At 42.2% G+C, this 19,312-nt stretch overlaps 1 protein-coding gene across 1 annotated transcript in view; it reads right to left on the bottom strand.

Annotated features, from left to right (window-relative positions):
* Nucleotides 1-1,063: 1,063 nt before the first annotated feature.
* The window catches only part of RAPGEF5 (Rap guanine nucleotide exchange factor 5), a 218,158-nt gene continuing 199,909 nt past the window's right edge, over nt 1,064-19,312 (bottom strand). The window contains exons 24-26 of the mRNA XM_061198504.1: nt 13,808-13,872; nt 8,094-8,148; nt 1,064-5,117 (exon numbers count right to left, since the gene is read on the bottom strand). Of these exons, the coding sequence (XP_061054487.1) occupies nt 4,999-5,117; nt 8,094-8,148; nt 13,808-13,872 (239 nt within the window). The 3' untranslated portion in view covers nt 1,064-4,998. The remainder of the gene's footprint in view (nt 5,118-8,093; nt 8,149-13,807; nt 13,873-19,312) is intronic.

Here is a 19,312-nt window from a genome sequence, read left to right as displayed (position 1 = left end):
AGTCAGTACTACCGCCCCGACGCGGACTGAGGGAAAGGGCAGTTTATCAAGAAAGCAGTGTCCTGGAGACTGTATTAGTCAGCTTCGGTGAAATTCCACCCGGGTAGCCACCCACCCCCGGCCTGCCACCCAATTGCAGTGGCTTCTAAGGATGATGTTTTATTTCTCACTCAAGTGACACATCCTTCACAAGCTGGAGAGTCCAGTGCATGGAGACACCTTTACTTGGACACTGCGGGTCTCCTAGCAGAGGAGACATGGCAGCCACAGGTTACCTCAAAGCCTCGGTCTCCAAGCCACACGGGTTGCTTCGCCCCGTTTTTCACTGGACAGAGGACGACATTTAGCCAGTTCTCAGCTCAACGTGGTGAGCGACATAATCCTCTTGCAGGGAGAGAGATCAGCACGTGCCAAAGGCCAAGCTTGGCATCAATGGGTCGGATGTATCATTCTTCCGGAGGGAGGGGGAGAGAAGAGTTGGAAGGATAAGTCTACCCCAGTGTATACGACCCTCGTCTTTCCATTTCAGTAGAGCATCACTACCACCCCTTTGCTTCATCGTCCCACCCATAGCTTTTGTCCTGTTGCTAATCCAGGCCTAGGGCATCACCACCAGGGCTTGGAGCTTGCCTCAGTGTCTGGGCTGGTAAGGAAGGGACAGTACCTGGTCCCACTTGAGTGGGGTGAGGTAACGACAGGGGTTGTTGGAGTCGCCAAATCCCAGAATATGCTGCGATTTCCAGGGTCTTTAGGTTCTACAATAACTCAATGGCAGCACAAGTGATTTAGGCTTCCATGGGTCGCCTGAGAATCTCTTCACCTACTTGTAGCGCTGTCAGCAAGTAAATGATTTCTGAGTTCCAAACATCTGAGCATAACATGCTGCCGGAACACAGGCTACAGAGCCCCCAAACATCACAAAGCAAGAAGCTCTGAGGCATGAATAGTATCTTTAACATAATCTTATATTTGGAAAAGCAGTTTTTAAAAAAAAACACTTGAAAATACAAGATAAGGTAACAGTGACTTATATATAAGTTTTCACCTTATATTGCTTGGCCATTTTTACATATAAATTATTGCTTACTAGCTTTGATAAATACACAGCACAGTCATATATACAGAAGCAGAAAGCATGAAATATGAGAAAGAAAATACTGTTAATGGCAATTCTGGTAATTCCACAAATGTTTCATATTTACCAGCTCTTCTAATGGTGGAAAACTACAAAGTGTAGTCCCTGAGAAGTTAGGTAGACGCCCTGATTGTGGGTTTTCTATCTTCTGTTAATGAAAGCTGATAATGTCACAGCGGTCCTAATTAATGATACATTAAAAGGCAAAAGTCCTTGCTTCTGGTCATCGATTTCATCCCAGTATTTGATAACAGTGTAATACGAATACAATAAATAGGCTATGCAAATAAATATTACTCTGCTAAAAAATGTTTAGTATATACAGCTTTGCTTTATATAGTACATTTTCATCTAACTTTTTGGCAATTTTTAAAAACTTTTTTCCAGCACTAGTTTTAAGCACAATGGCTCACTCGTTAATAAGCAGGCTGAAAATTTAAGGACATGTCTTTGAAGCATTTAAAAGAAATGCTATCCATGTTAGATCACCACAGTGGACCTGATATTCCCCATTTTAATGTTTTTGCCTAGTTTCTGAGAAGCTCAGATTAGCTGTGCCATCTAGGGACACTTGGAATCTGTGGTGTGTGTGATGGCTGCAACAAAACCACTGGGCAGGGATCGGGGCAGCAGTGAAAGCCCAGCTCCAGGGATCAAACGTCACCAGCACCTTCTCTTTGATGCCACTGTGTCTCCCTACTTGGAGGTGAGTATGCATTAGTGCAACATCTCCCTACAAGCTGGGAGGTACGGGTTTTTACTTTGTCCCTATGCTTCTGAATTTAAGGTATTCTCCACCCAACTTGCTTGTGCACAGGGGTCTAGGAAAATGAATTTATTCTAAAGAGATACTAGAATAAAGTGAACGCAGGCCATAACATGTATCACTACAACCATTTGGCAATTATACAGATTATAATGAAGAGTGAAGTTATTATAAAACACTGTAGTCTTTGGAGCATCTGCAAATGTGTATGGAAAAATTAAAAAAAAATTTTTGAGTGGTTGTGATTTTGCCGATAGGAACTTGCTCTGTGCTAACTTCTAAGCACGGCTGGTTTGCTGGAATGCTGACAAATCCAAAGACCCATAGGACTGTCTGAAAATTGTGCCATAGCAAAAAGAACCCCCTTAGAAGTGCCCACGCACCCGTCGCTGGTGAAGGTCTCAGATGATAGGAGATTTTTCAGAGTGAATGGAGATTTCGTGCGATTGTGAAAATTTAACAGAGTTAGAAAGGAGCTTACAGGTCCTCCTGGCCACCCTTCTGGCCAGAACAAAACCTATTCCAAAGAGGCCTTGGCAGATATATGCAGAGGGAATATGACCCATCCCTATTAACAGGGACCCTGCTTAAGTCCCCTGCAGCCTGTTCACTTGGACAGCTCCAGACTCATTAGAAAGAGCTTCACGTTGAACTACATCTGGTTCCCATGATTCTGCCTTGAATTCATTGATTCCAGATTCACGTCTTCTCATTGCTTCTGAAATTTCTGAGAGCTGCTGCCTGGGAAACCTCTGGAGATAGCTGTTAAATTTCAGGCAGATTTAGAGATTTTGACTTTCAGAAGACAGGGATGGAAAAGCACATCTAAACAAAACAAAATCCTCCTTTCCTTTTGCTGCCCCAAGAGCCACAAGACCATGGCTGGAGGAAACAGTGAGCAAGCGCCGTTCTCTCCCAGTCTGTTTCCACCCATACCATGTGGAGTACTCTGACTACACCCTCAAAATCTGTTTAGGTGTGATATACGTGTGGATTCGTTTGGCCATGCACACATCTGAGTTGAGGTCCAAGCAGCAGGTGCTGTGCTAAAATAGTTCTCCGCTGGAGCAACTGCAATAGTTTTAGTTGAAGCAATGTAGATCTAATGTGAATAACCATTTAAACTGTAAAACACAGAGACAATGTCAAAATGGCCTCGTAGGATTAGAATGGCCCAATGCTACTCCCGAGCATAGAGAAAAGACCAGAACACACACTGGTGCTGTAAGCCCACACCGTCCTCAGTAATTGCCAAGGGGAGAGCTTTTCCAGTGTTTGATCAGCCACGAGAAAAGTCTCTTTTCCCTGGTTCTGATGGCTCTGATCTCCTCCAATGAGTCTCATTCCATTCCCAGTAGCCTGGGGCATTTCTCTGAGCGGACTAGCCCTGGATGGCGCCTTTCTATAAAGCCCTGTTAATGTTCAGGACTGAAGTGTGACATGCTGGGACAGACTCTCTTTCAAAGTCCTACCCCAAATTTGCTCCACGTGGTTCCTTCCAGTGATCTCTCAAGCCCAGTGTGGTTCCCGAGCCCAGGAAACAGCACTGCTATGAAGGTGTAAGAAAGCATTGGACACATCTCAGTAATGAGGTGCTGATGAGACAAGAAGAAGCGATTCTGTACGGGCACCAAGGAGAGGACCAGGCAGGAGTGGTGAGAGGGGCACCGGGATCACATGTGTGGAAAATGAATGAAGCTAATAGGCAAAGCAGGGCCCTTGTATTTTAGCAAAGTGACAAGGATCTAGCTGGCAGGGGTGGATTTCGTTACTGTATCCCACAGGCTTTTTTGTTCGTTTGAAGGTTGAGGGAAATCCTCTAACCAGTTCTTGAGAACAGCAAGAGGTCATATTTACTGTAGGAGCCCCAACCTGTAAAAATGGGAATAAAAAGACTTAAAAGACTCTGAGACTTTGAAAAAAAAAAGAAAAAAAAAAAGGCAAATTATAGAAAGGCTCCCTGCCTTGGTTGGGAGGTGGACTATAGGACTTCCAAGTGTCCAACATACATCAGACATTTGGATCTTTGGGGTTCTTTTCATTTGCTGAAAGATGGGCAATCACCACTATTTTAACCCCTTGTTCTTCTCCAGGGAGTGCTAAGTGCTTCACACATCAAATCCCACTTAACCTCCCTGTACGGGCCGTTCTCATTCCAGAGTGTGGGCATGAGGCTGCTGGAAGCAAGCAACACACGAGGGCATCGCCAGGCACAAGAAGGCGGGCCTTTGTGACTGTCGCCTCCAGAAACAGTTAAGAGTGCCTGCAATGTGTCAGGCACTGAGCTTTTGTCAAAAATCGTATTGTACCCAAGAAGAGATGAGAGCCTGCTTGCACGTGGAAAGAAAATCCCCAGAAATTAAATGAGTCGATTTCTTAAAGGTGACTGTTCTTCCGTGTTGGCAACGCAACTTAGTCTAACTTGCCTACAGTTGTGAATCAGTTGCGCAGAAACGAATTTCACCTGCAAGCATACATCACTAAGTGACTGTGGATGCCAAGAAATGCATGCCTTGACATTTCTCTTCTGGAGATCAGAGCAGGGATGCCAGTTGCCAGTCCTCACTAACTCCCTAGACACAAGTGGCTTTTGGTGATGTCATAGTTCATAAAGACAGAGACCGGTCCGTCTCCCTGGAAACCTAGAGATGCCATCACTGTCTTCAGGTGTTCAAACGAGCTCCTGCTTTGACAGCCTAGAAACAGTCATCTACTGCCAGGCAAAGTAAAACTCCTCCCAGGCTCACACATGCTCTTACTGAGATATCTGGTCACCGTATGACACGAGACGGTCTCTCGTCTTGACGCTGGCGCATCTCAAAGTGAAAATTGGATTGGTTCAACAAGGTGATCCTAAGAAACCAGACTTCTCCATTTCGAGAAAGCTTCTGCCTCCTCCTTCCGACAGCAGCCTCTCCGCATCTCTGGCAGCTGACATCACTTCGCGAGCACGCTCAGGCTGGCTTTCCTGTGGATGTCTTGTGATATGCTGATAAAACTCAGCAACTTCTTTTCTCTCAGGAAAGCAATGTGCTCGGCGCTGCCATCCCCGTAGCTCCGGGGCTGTGATTCCGGGGTGGCGAGGCGTGGGGAGGGCTCACACCCGTGGCTCGATCCTGTGCGAGAGCGCAAACAGGGCCTGCTGGCTGTCAATGACGCACAGGTGATGAACGTAGGATTTTAACTCTGGGTGCTCTTTTGGAGATATGTCACCTCCTATTTTGGGGAAGGAAAAAAAGTCAATCTCATGAGAGCAGTAATGCTGTTTCTGAATACCAGTAAAACCCCACCTGAAGGCGTAGAGTAAATCCAGAAGGCAGACTCGCATTGGTCAGAATCCCAGAAGAGATGTCTTTATTCTAATCCCAGAGATGCTTTCAGCTCAGACCAGATGCCTCAGGTCAGGTAATTAGACTGGCAAGATGTTTGTTCTACCAACATTGATAGAGCAATTTCTCCTAACATTATATAGTATTTAGTGATTGTTATTATCTCCCTCTACAGAACGTGAGACAGCACAGACCTAGCAGGTAAGAGGCAGATCAGGACCAGAACCCAGGCCATGAGGCCCCCAAGTCCATGGTCTCGGCTCCCACACCATGCAGCCTGTCACAGTGACTGCCCCGTTAAATGGCCTTCACAGGCTCTTCTATCTCAGGCTGGAACTGTCAGAAATCACTGCTAACCTGGTGACTGCATGGACACAATAGTTCTTTGTTTTTTGGATTTTGTATGTCCTTATTTTGGTAGGAAAATCTTTTGGTGTCCTTATTTTGGGGGAAAAAAATTAAGGGAACAATCAAATGAACGGATATCACAGAAGTGGACTAAAGGTTTGGCTTACAGGCAAAGCGCGTTCAGAAAGTGTGTGGATGGGGTAACGTCCACTCAGCGAAGGACAAAGCAAGGGAGTTTCTACTCCCAGACGCAGGGCGGTTAAAGGGCCACAAGAGACTTCGGTGCACGGAGAACCCGTGTGTGCCATATGCTGCTGACGGCTCTGATAAGCAACCAGAGATAAAGTAGCCTGGACAGCGGGGCAGGCCCACTTCCCATGGTCAGAAACAAACAAACAAAAAACGCATTAAGGCCTGGGGAGATGGGCTAAGTTACCCTCCAGTGAGACAATGTAACTGTGAGTCTTCTTGCTTTGTGGGATTTCAGAGGGAGAAGCAGGGGTTGAGGGTGGAGTTCAGCTGCAGCAGAAGCAAGGGGCCCCCAAGAGGCTGAGCATTTTAATTCAAAAATTTTATCTCTTGGTGAAAACCCATTTTTTCCTCCTCTGTGACAAATACATTTTATGAGGAAATAATTTAGGGCTTGTATGTCATGGATGGCTTGTAGTTCTGAGGTTAAATAGAAACAAGGCTTCCTGGTTTCAACAAGTAAAAGCACCAGGAGTTAAAGTTTTACCATTCCCCCTTGTTTGGTTTAGAAAACATGATGCTACCGAGAGAGTTTTGTTGTTAACTTTCCAGCCTTAAAAAGACGGCAGGCGGAATGCTTCCAACCATGACAAGTGACCCCTGCATGGCACTTTGTAATCTCTAAGTGGCTTGATTAACGTTATTTTATCCCAAGTGCTGACGTTGCTTAACTCTGCCTATATAAACTGTCAAAATGAATTTAGATCATTCAGTTCCAAACTTGATTTTTAAAGATATATAAATACAAAACACAAACTGGCCTGATAGTTATTTAAATTCCTCCTTTGCCTTCTGCTATGCAGACTTACTCTCTGGAGATGGGAGGCTGGCAAGGTCAAGGCCAGCCCCACTGGTATAACCCCCACTGGTATAACCTTCCTGCCCACACCTGCAGTGTATATAGACCGGAATCCCTTGGTAAGTGAGACTGAGGTCTCAGAATTAGCTGAGTACCCGTAAATACTTGGGAAGCAAAGGAGGGTGAAAGAGATACAAATCCTTTACTCATCAGCAATAGTACATTTGAATGAATCTCCATGACAATGTTATTGCTATTTCTATTGAAACTGCATTGTACTTGGGTAGTTAATGGACAATTAAATAAGCATGTATCAAATGGTATTCATTGATGTGAACACTTAGAAAATTAGGTCCTGTATTTATAATTCTCTCTTTCAAACAGAAACTTTGTAATCCACACAGAAGTTCCGTTGCTTTGTTGGAGGACAGTATTACTACCCAAGACGGGCATGAACAGAATGAAAATTCTTAAGAATATGTACCAAATTGTTAGGAATATTTTCCTTAGGAAGTGGGACTTTGATTGTTCTACTTTAAAGATACTTCTGTATTGTTGAAAAAAATTGGTTTACAACGAGGATGTATTGCTTAACAAAGTAAGTTTCACTTAGTGGTCACTTTTGATTGATTTATAATTACTGAACTCTGTTTTTTTAATTGCCCTTTATACTTATAAAGTCTGCGCAAGGCGAAGGAAACGGTATGGGCTAGGCAGTCAGGTATTCAGTCTGAGTAACGGCTGAAACTTAGCCTCTCCGAGCCTGCGTTTTCTGCTCTGCACCCACAGGGTCTATAATCTCCATTCACCAGCACTAGGGTCAGGATTCCACTGCCCATGTGAAAGCTCCTTGAACTCAATACAGTTGATTTCCTTCCTTCCTGCAATGTTTTAACATCATTTAAACACAGTGTAAATTATTCTTGAGATTTAAAAAGGAATAAATATTCCTACATACATTAGTCTCAGTGGGGAGTCAACAGAAGTGCTCAGAAAAATACTTTTTCAGTGAAAGGCAGCTCCAAACAGGAAGTTTTCATTGGAGAGGAGAAAAGATTCTGCAAGGCTGCTTTAGGCATTTTTACAAACTATATTCCTATTCCAGGAAGGCTCCAAGCAAGGAGGTTAAGGACAGGGTCACCCCTGATAAACCCACGGGTAATTCTGAGCCAGCGGGCAAGCAAACAAGACTTTCTGGGTGAGGGGTGGAGCGGGAGCTTCTGATCGTCTAAAGTCACTCTGTACAGTGTAAACTTGCTGCCAGGAAAGGATAAAAAGCTGCCATTTCTTGTCCTACTCTGTTTCCCAAACATGCAGTGATGAAACAGAGAGAATACAGTATATGCATGTGATGTGCATATTATATTTTACAATTTTTTTTTTTTACCACCAAATACTTGTGATATGTCCACAGTCCGTACCAATGTATGGTAGACTAACATGCCATAGCCAACTTCAATGACTCACCAAACTGGTTAGTCCTGCAGTGTCTCAGTGTTCGGACGGTGTCTGCAATCATATGCTGGAAGGCAGAAGAGGAAACACATCAGCGGAAGGGTCATTTCGGGTGTTGCTGAAGTAGCGGTGCTGTGAGGCTGGTTGGATAGTCTAACACCTTTGGGTGTACATAGAGGAGCTATATTTGGTGCGGGACCTAACTTTAATTGATAATATATATTGAGTTTGAATTACAAAAGAAAATTTGACCTTGTCTTCAGAAACAGCGGCTCTCAACCCCGGCTGCACAGATTCTAACTGAGCCATGGGAAAACATACTGTTAAGAAATGCAGTACAAGACAACCTACTGAATGGGAGAAAATATCTGCAAATGATATGACCAATAACGGGTTAATATGCAAAATATATAAAGGGCTAATACAACTCAACATCAAGAAAACAACTCGATTAAAAAATGGGCAGAAGACCTGAACAGACATTTTTCCAAAGATGACATACACTTGGCTGACAGGTATATGAAAAGATGCTCAATACTGTTAATCATCAGAGAAATGCAAATCAAAGCCACAATGAGATATCACCTCACACCTGTCAGAATGGCTAACATTAAAATGACCACAAATGTTGGTGAGGACATGAAGAAAAGGGAACCCTCCTATACTGTTGGTAGGAATGTAAATTGGTGCAGCCACTATGGAAAACAATATGGAGGCTCCTCAAAAAACTAAAAATAGAATTACCATATGACCCAGCAATTCCACTCCTGGGTATATATCCAAAGAAAATGAAGACACTAATTCCAAAAGACATATGCACCCCAATGTTCACAGCAGCATTATTTACAATTGCCAAGATATGGAAGCAACCTAAGTGTCCATCAACAGATGAATGGATAAAGATGTGGTATATATGTACAATGGAATACGACTCAGCCATAAAAAAGAATGAAATTTTTCCATTCCCAACAACATGGACGGGATTGGAGGGTATTAGGCTAAGTGAAATAAGTCAGACAGAGAAAGACAAATACTGTATGATATCACTTATATGTGGAATCTAAAAAATAAAACAAACTAGTGAATATAACAAAATGAAACCGACTCACAGACATAGAGAACAAACTAGTGGTTGGTTACCAGTGGGAAGAAAGAAGGAGGGAAGGCCAAGACAGGGGTAGGGGATAAAGAGGTACAAACTATTGTGTATAAAATAAATAAGCTACAAAGATAGTACAACACAGCGAATATGGTCAGCATTTTATAATAACTATAACTGGGGTATAACCTTTAAAAACTGTGAATCACAATGCTGTATACCTGTAACATATAATATTGTACATCAATACATACCTCAGTTAAAAGAAAAAAAAAAGAAATATTTAAAAAATATATATTAAAAAAAATGCAGCGTGTCCACCCTCAATCTACCTGTGCACATTTGCATATGCTTTTACTTCAGAAGATGTTTCACCTTCTCCCCATGAAGGCTTTGTGAGTTCGCCTGCACTTGGGAAGCCCCATTCTCAACCTTCCCACTGCTCTGTGTACAGTGTTTATTGGGTTTGTGTTGCTGTAATCACTTTGTGGAACTTTCTTCCTCCTCTAGACCAAGTATCACGAGAGGGCTTTGCGTACCCAGCACCAACCGTACGGCACACACGTGGCCTCACACATACTTGCTGAATGGAGGCCGGAAGTTTTGGGGAATCAAAGACTCAAGTAACTCAAACGGTGACAGGAGATGAGATATTTATGAAAGAGGTACATTTTCTAAAACATCAATATCTTTACAGAGACCATTTTCTGTTTATAATGTACATTCCCTTTTATAGTCTTCAGTTTTCCACTTTATTTCTCTAAGCTTCTTACTGATCTCCAGGCAAAGGTTTCTTAAACTCACAGCTCCTTCCTTTGGACAAGATCCCCTCGTCTTATACTTGTGTACCTGCAACCTCCTTCCAGCTCTACCATGGTAAATGAAAGACGGCATTTAGGACCAGACCAATCTCCACTACACTTCCTCCTGTGCGGTTGCCAGAATAATCTCCAAACACTTGTCATCATGTTCTATCTAGTCCTCTGGAAGGCTACAGTGACTCCATACTTTCTTTCATACAAAATCCAAACATCACCCTGTAATTCAAGAATCAACATTATTCATGATCTGGTCCTCCAAACCTTCCTAAATGGGCCATCATTTTTTTTTTAATAATTGAAGTATAGTTGATTTACAATATTAGTTTCAGGTGTACAACATTAGTTTCAGGTGATTCAAAATTTATAGATTATACTCCATTTAAAGTTATTATAAAATACTGGCTATTATTACTGTGCTATACAATATATCCTTGTATATTATTTATTTTATACATAGTAGTTTGTACCTTGGGCCATTGTTTTTCATGTCCTGCCTACACACACTGAACATAGGATCGTCTATATACAGCAAACGCTCAACAAATTATTGCTAAAATAATAATGTTAATACTAAAAAAAATTTACTTAAAATTCAGCAGACCTCCAGAAACATTATTTGAATATGACCTACTTATTAAATTGTTCTCACAGGCTGCATTTCTATTGTATTTCTACTCAATAGTGAAAAATTAAACAGGACAGTGATTACAGCCAACAGCTCCAGTTGCGTTTGTAAAGGAAATGAGACCTGACTCATGTCTGAGAGTGTATTGTTAAATTTCCTTCCCCCAATTTTACCACTATTCCCAGGACAGTTCTGTCGTTGTTTCAAGGTATGGCGTCACCTTGATTTCTATCACGTGCCACTTGCACAGCTGATGTAAGGTGAGGTGCTCAGGGCAGCACTGAAACCAGAGCCCTGATCTCATCTTTAGGTTTTCTGAGGGGAGCGGGGGGGAAGCTACGATAAAAGATGATGCCCTTAACACTGAGGGATAAAGAGAAGAAGAGGAGAAAGCATTTGTTTCTTCGTTATTTAATGGTCTGAGGCTGAAACATTTGGAGCTGCTGAGGCAGTGTGGGGAACAGTGGAAAACTTATTAGGTCCAATAAGCACTTCTGGGTTTCGTGTTCTCTGACCTAATGTGTTGGCCTGGATCAGCCTGATAAAGATAATACACTGAATTATCTGCTCACTGGCTAATATCCATCATGAGGAATTGGCTTCCCACAAGTTAATTCAGTTAGGTTCTACTGGTTCATTACTGTGAAAGATGATGCTATTTTATCAACAGCTTAAGTGAAACCTTGTCTTTTGCTAAGAAACGTGCTGAAACTACTGACTCTACTAGGAAATTCAGTTTCACTCTCCAGCATCCAAGTACAGCATAGGGCTATGTACAATGTAAAATACAGTTTTGTCCTTGTAGAAAAAATTCTGACTTCACCCTGTCTTCTCTGTGCAAGGAGGCGGTCAGCATGAGGCAGGCTGTATCTTAAGTGCCATCTGCTTTGAGGACCAGGAACCCAGTGACACTACAAAATCTGCTCTCTTTAGAAATGATGTGATGGCAAGCGCCTGATGGGTGCGCTTGTGTGCCGTGGGCCTGCTGCATGCATGTATAACTGCACTCATCTTCTAGCTGTCTTTTTAATAAGAGTTCTCTTCAGGAATTTAAAATAAAAGATTACCTATTTACGCCATGTTATTTCCTTAAGCTTTATTAAAGGGTTCAGGGTACATACAATTATTGACCCTAAGAGCAGTACTGTTAGTTAGACTTTGTTTCAGTCCCCACGGTTAGTTTGAAGTCTTGTCTCTATGAAAGCAAGACCCTAGACTACATGAGTCAGCATTAAAAGGCTTCCACTGGACCACTGGACCACTGGAGAAAGCAGGGGAAGAAAAAAAAAAAAGAGACGCTGGTCAGAATGAAAGAGAGAGGGTGTAGGAAGCTTTCCATCGCTCTTTCCCATGCTTGCCTTTACTGAATTGTTCTCCCACTTGGGGAGCTCCATCTGGGGGGAAATGACACAATGAACTTAACCAAATCACTGGTTCTCTTTGGGAAGGGGGTCAACCACCAGTGTACCCTTAACAACTGACCACAGTCAGCGTACAAAGAGTACACTGGCTCTCGCACGTTTCCTCTGGGTTAGTCAGAGGGAAGGGTACTAGACCTTTAGAGGGAATTCCACTTGGTGTGACACAGCTCATTCCACATCTCTTACATGCTCGCCAAAGCTTATTTGGCGTTCTTAAGCAGAGGTGTTGGCCAAGATTTGAAATAAGTATTGACCAGAGGCTTCTTATTCCTGCAATCATTTCATTAGTACCAAACACTGAAGGTTAACCTGCCTACAGACTAGAACGTTAGGGCCTACAGTCTTTGGCTACAAAGAGGGGCCCTGGGATCTTCAGAACATTACTGGGTGACACCAGAACAAATCTCTAAAGAATAAGTACAAGAAAACCCAATACTTTAAATATCTATTTCGGGCTGTGTTGGTTTGACTGCAGTATCTAAAATAACTGAACTGGATTCCAAAGCACTTAGTGCAGAGAGAGACTCGAAAAGTTATGGACATGTCTACTTCAAAACTAACGAGCCAGAAAGCGATCACCCTCAAATCATTAAAATTGAGCTAAGGCAAGCTATCCCAAGATGTCAGTCTTCCAGATTCAGCTGCTTGGGTTTTCAGGTTGTACAAGAGCCGCCTGCACTGGCTCTGTGCCACTTCATCCCGTGTGTGGCGAGTTAACCTCACAGTTAGAGCGGGGCACCTCTGAGGCAAAGGTCAGAGGCCAAACCTCGTCTGGACTCATCGGGTGGTACTGTTCTTTGGTCATGGTCTATGGCCCCCGTCTCACTCAACCTTCTCTCAAATGCCTGACCCAGTCTCACAGGGAACCGGGGGTCCATTCCTGAAAGAGTTCACACAAATCCATTACCATTACTGAAAAGGTCACTCAAAGGTCAGGGCCTACGGACAGGGGTCCCTGATACCATCTTTAACCATGCATGGCAGGCTCACCTATGACACTAAAGTTCAGCTGTCAGACAAATCCATTCTTGTGGTCCCCAGGGTCTCTTTGGGGCACTCCTATTTCACAGTTACAGGCAATTCCTCCTGTGCCCACAGCCGGTGAGAAAGGCTAGGAGGAACCCGCTGCATGACAAAGCACCTGGGAATGTCCTGGCAACAGTTCTCAAAGAGGCATTTCAGTAACTTGTAAGAAGGGACTGGCCAGGGAGCCCTTTCTCATGAGCTCACTTTCTCACTTTGCATGAGGTGGTCTCTCCACAGTGGCACCATTTGTCCACAGGCTGACAGAGGGGTGGTCCTTGCCCTCCCACGCAGACCCTACAAATTCCATCTTCATCTCCAAGATGGACATATCTCCCCAGAAGGAGAGCTTTGTCCCGTGCCTCAGAATCAGCGTGAGCCAAGACACAGGGAGATGCCTTTACAGCAACAAGGCTGAACCTCAAGACTGTGAACTCCTGCTGACAGGAACCTTACAGGTTTAATTCTAGTTCAAACACATACACTCAACCACTGATGTCAATCTAATGAAGTTCCGTTTTCAAAAATAAAAAGCAGATTTTCATATTTGGCCCCAGAACTTGCCAGCACACTTATTTTTAATTGGAATGCACTGTATTGATAATGTACAACATGCAGCAAATAAATCACCCCACATTCAGTGGAGAAAAGCACTTAAACCATTTGTTTCTTGGCGCAAGAAAAGCACACACTTCCCTTACAGTGGGAAAAAAGAGAAATAGTGAAGTTTTACATACCAGTTTTTCAAAATTGACAAGATTATCCAAAAATGTTTTATTTCCTTCATGAATGAATGTTACATCTGAAAATTAAAAACAAAAAGATATATGTACCATTAGGAACGGATCATGACTCAGAGTTGAAGAGGTATAGATGCAATGCAGCTTATTAATTTTTCTTAAACATTATGGATTACTTCATGCATTTGACCAGGCAACTTGAAATTGAATCTGAATAGTATTTGACGTGAGGGGGCATAATGTATGCGTGTGGAGAGAAAACATTATAACACTCATGCAAGTATATATCTTGCTCTTACATTGCAGGCTTTGACTTCAACCTGCTTAATATACACTAACACTATTCTATAACTTAACTGGTCCATTATGTTTTTAGGCCAGAACACTGAGCAGAAAAGAACTGAACCCCCAGAAACAAAAAGGATTTTAATATTTATGTGTTTGCTTTTTAACAATCCCTGGCAAAGTATATGGATCTGCTTTACTTAAAGCATTAAGGTCTAGATTTGGATGTTTAGATTTTTGGTTTTCAAAGCCAGGGCCTGACTGGGTATCCGAAGTGAATGAGGAATGGGACAGGTTTGGAAAAGGCAAGGTTTCTGGGCCTATTCAACCACTGGAAAGCAAGCATCACTGATGAAAACAACATAAGCCAAGTAGGATGAAGATACATTTTCAGAGGACGGGAATGTTAATTTGATTTGAGCCTCACTGCATTTGAAGTGAAAGAAGATATTCAAATAAAAATCTCCTTTTGGTCGCAAAACTTACTGGAGTGTCTCTTCAAGAGACAGGGATGAGTTACAATAATAACAGCAACTGAAGCTCTGAAAGGGGATGGCTTATAAAAACTCAGATCAGAGGGTCAGTGACTGAGCATTAGGGAATCCTCACAGCGGAGAATCAAAGTAAGAAATATACTACAATTTAAAGAACATGCAAATAATCATGTTATATCACAGACATGGAGGACAAACCAAATGAACATCATTTTCAAAAATCTTGTTAAAATAACATGATATGAAAGAGGGAAACGAACAGATTAAAATTCCTCTAAATAGAAAGGGAAAGCATTTGCATTTAATCAAGACTTTGATTCTGCTGGTCCCTATGGGGCTGTTACGAGATAGGTGCTTGGGAAATCGGCCTGCAATACACCCAGCCGCTGAGCTTTGACTGCCCACCAGGGGGCAACACCAGTTACACAGTTACAGACTACACTGATGACGACCCTTTTCTCATGGCATTCTTTATTCACAGCTTCCAGCCCCACCAGACTGCAATGTTTTCCTAAGCCTTTTTTCTTTCTTTTTTCCCCTTGATTTTTTTTTTTAAAACTGATGTCTTAGCAGGGAAGCAATTCACAACTACACAGTCATCTGACAAACTCTCTGGTTATTTTCTTTCACTGTTTTGCTTTCAGACTAGAATTGCAAGCTTTCAACCTCTGACACAATATTTAGAAAAAGAGTAGCCAACACAGTTAGCTTGTATCTTTTTTGTACAGCAAGCAAAGCACTGTGCGTACTCTATCTACATTAAACACCACCTACGAGCCTAGTAACTCCTCACTCCCGGAGAATTCGGATTACAAATGCCCTGTCAAGAGTTTCTTGGTCCATTTCCCCAGTGTTCCAAGGTTTGTCATCCCCTCCCTATGTTCCCAAAGATGATGATAATAACGCAGCTTATATTTATTAACAGTGTCAGACATGGCATTAACTCATTTAATCCTCACGAAAGACTATAAGGTAAAAGTGCTAGCAGGAAAAGAATGTGAAGAAACGATTGTCCAAAGAACAAGCACAGCTGGCCCATGATCACAGCTCTAAGACTCAGAGCCAGGACCCAAGCCCAGGCAGCCTGCTTGCTCTCTCCACAGTGCCTCTCTGGTACCTGAAAGGACTTGGACATTTCTGACCACCCGTTACAGCCACCTTGCTGAATTCATGGGAGATGGGGGCCTCTGCAACTTTTTTTTTTTTTTAATCAGTCATCAATTTTATACACATCAGTGTATACATGTCAATCCCAATCTCCCAATTCAGCACACCACCATCCCCACCCCACCGCGGTTTTCCCCCCTTGGTGTCCATATGTTTGTTCTCTACATCCATGTCTCAACTTCTGACCTGCAAACCGGTTCATCTGTACCATTTTTCTAGGTTCCACATACATGCGTTAATATACGATATTTGTTTTTCTCTTTCTGACTTACTTCACTCTGTATGACAGTCTCTAGATCCATCCACGTCTCAACAAATGACTCAATTTCGTTCCTTTTTATGGCTGAGTAATATTCCATTGTATATATGTACCACATCTTCTTTATCCATTCGTCTGTCGATGGGCATTTAGGTTGCTTCCATGACCTGGCTATTGTAAATAGTGCTGCAATGAACATTGGGGTGCACGTGTCTTTTTGAATTATGGTTTTCTCTGGGTATATGCCCAGTAGTGGGATTGCTGGATCATATGGTAATTCTATTTTTAGTTTTTTAAGGAACCTCCATATTGTTCTCCGTAGTGGCTGTATCAATTTACATTCCCACCAACAGTGCAAGAGGGTTCCGTTTTCTCCACACCCTCTCCAGCATTTGTTGTTTGTAGATTTTCTGATGATGCCCATTCTAACTGGTGTGAGGTGATACCTCATTGTGGTTTTGATTTGCATTTCTCTAATAATTAGTGATGTTGAGCATCTTTTCATGTGCTTCTTGGCCATCTGTACGTCTTCTTTGGGGGCCTCTGCAACTTTTAAAGTGTTTCCTTTGTCCCTCTTTCTATCTCCTCCCTCTCCTCTGCCTGGGTGATCTTGTTTAACCTCAACTCTCAAGGACTTGTCGAGGTCAGCGCATGAGGATGGCGGCTCTACTGAGGGTGGGGGGCTGTTAGGCTGATGCTGGCCTGAGGATAAGGCAGGGAAGGTGTGTCTGGCCAGGTGGGGAGGCACGAGGGGCTGGAAGGGGCTGCTGCCCAGGAGAAGGGGGTCAAATGGCTGAAGGTTTTGATGCAGATGAATGGCAGGTGTGTGATGAGGCAGGCGTGAGAGGGATAAACCAATACAGGTGGTTGAGCTCAAAAATGGGGGTCTCAGAACCTAAGTCATGAGCTGTGAAGCAGTTCAGGGCACCCACCAGGTTCAGAGTGCTAGAAATGAGCAACTGCCAGACCCCTTTATCTGGAGACATCTGAACACGCTCCTAACACTTCATATAACAGGATGGGGGATGAAAGGACTCCGTTCGAAGAGATGGCAAGTGAAAGAGAAGGAAAAAACATACAAGCACCTCAACATTCCTTTTATTTAAACACCCCCACAAATGTGCAATAATAATCTGCGCTCGAAGATACAAACACGACCTCAGTTTACCTTCAGACACCTGTTGATTATTCACTCTACTGGAAGGACTACCATCTCCCAAAACGCCGTGATACAGATTATTCAACTGCTTTTGACCTTTAGCTCAGCTGGATCCTTTCCCCAACATTTACTTAGGGTTTCCCACTCACTACTTTCTGAACTGGATTCCACAGTAGGGGGGGAAAGTATATCAGAAGTAAGAAATTCACTGGGAAATAGAAAAGCTGATGGCTGGAAGCATTTTTAGGTTACGTGCTCACTTGATAATCTGCATGGTATTGGGAATTGACTATCTCAAAAAATGAAACATGGGAGCCCTAATCCTTCTTAACACCCAAGAAGTTCAATTTGGTCTCTTTCTCTAACCAAAAGCAATCCAAAGCAGGAGGCACAAGAGGAGAGGGCTGGGAAGTTTTCATGAAAATGTTGGTTGCTCTAGTTTACAGCAAATTTTAAAATAATTTTGCATTTAACGAAAGCTAAGAATGTCATTTATGTTTTCCAAAATGTCTTACCTCAGACGTGATATACACATATTTAAAAGTTTCATCCTGTTTTCCTTTGGAAATTATTTCAGACAAAAATAGTAACTTTAAATGCAAGAGAGTACTAATGTTGTTTTATAATGACAAAAAATTAAGATAAAGGAAAAACAAGTGCTTCTTTAAACTCAAGCTTCTAATGAAAAAAAAGTTTAATTTACTAGCATGAATGAGAGAATGTATTTTCAGTAGAAAAAAGGGAAATTCGAAAAGCTGCTCAACATCACTAATTATTAGAGAAATGCAAATCAAAACTACAATGAGGCATCACCTCACACCGGTTAGAATGGCCATCATCAAAAAATCTACAAACAATAAATGCTGGAGAGGGTATGGAGAAAAGGGAACCCTCTTGCACTGTTGGTGGGAATGTAAACTGATACAGCCACTACGGAGAACAATATGGAGGTTCCTTAAAAAACTAAAAATAGAATTACCATATGACCCAGCAATCCCACTACTGGGCATATATCCAGAGAAAACCGTAATTCAAAAAGACACATGCACCTCAATGTTCATTGCAGCACTATTTACAATAGCCAGGTCATGGAAGCAACCTAAATGCCCATCGACAGACGAATGGATAAAGAAGATGTGGTACATATATACAATAGAATATTACTCAGTCATAAAAAGGAACGAAATTGGGTCATTTGTTGAGACGTGGATGGATCTAGAGACTGTCATACAGAGTGAAGTAAGTCAGAAAGAGAAAAACAAATATCGTATATTAACGCATGTATGTGGAACCTAGAAAAATGGTACAGATGAACCGGTTTGCAGGGCAGAAATAGAGATACAGATGTAGAGAACAAACATATGGACACCAAGGGGGGAAAGTGGCGGGGGGGTGGGGTGGTGGTGGGATGAATTGGGAGATTGGGATTGACATGTATACACTGATCGTGTATAAAATTGATGACTAATAAGAACCTGCTGTATAAAAAAAAAATAGAAAAAACCTATTAAAAAAAAATGTTAACACACACACACACACACACACACACAAAGAAAAAAGGGAAATTTGTTTTGCTGCCGACAAAGAGGTCTAGATAAACTCAGTAAAGCAGAAAATTGCATCCAAGCTAAGACATAAGTGTGAGGCACCTGACTGCATTAAGTACTTTGGGGGAAAAACCACTAATATATAGCACAAAGCTCAGCTCATATCTAATTAAGTTAACAGGACATTGTCGACTGTTTTCTCATTACCTTAAAAACATCCACTGTTTCAAAATTTTGTCTTCCTAAAATCAATTCCTTTCCCAGATCTGTCTTCGCTTCCTATTTTTCCTATTTGTGTCTAAATAATTCTAAGTGTCACTTCCCACAGGCCACCACCCCCGCTCTCCAGCTGGTGTTTTATTTTAAATAAAAATCAGAAGTCTGAATAAACTTATCTTAGAAATAAACATGAAAAATTAAATGAACTTTTAAGTTGGTATTCTGGCTTTACAATCTCTCCTTATTTCATCCATTTACATTTCGCAGAATCTTTTGAGCTCGAATGAAGCATTCTGTGTGACTCTCAATTGTCCTAATACATTATTGTTTCCCAGAAATTCTTGCTTTACACTAGATGAAGATTGAATAAAT

The sequence above is a fragment of the Eubalaena glacialis genome, chromosome 8 (assembly GCF_028564815.1).
Source record: "Eubalaena glacialis isolate mEubGla1 chromosome 8, mEubGla1.1.hap2.+ XY, whole genome shotgun sequence".
NCBI lineage: Eukaryota > Metazoa > Chordata > Mammalia > Artiodactyla > Balaenidae > Eubalaena > Eubalaena glacialis.
This window is presented reverse-complemented; position numbering and strand designations above follow the sequence as displayed.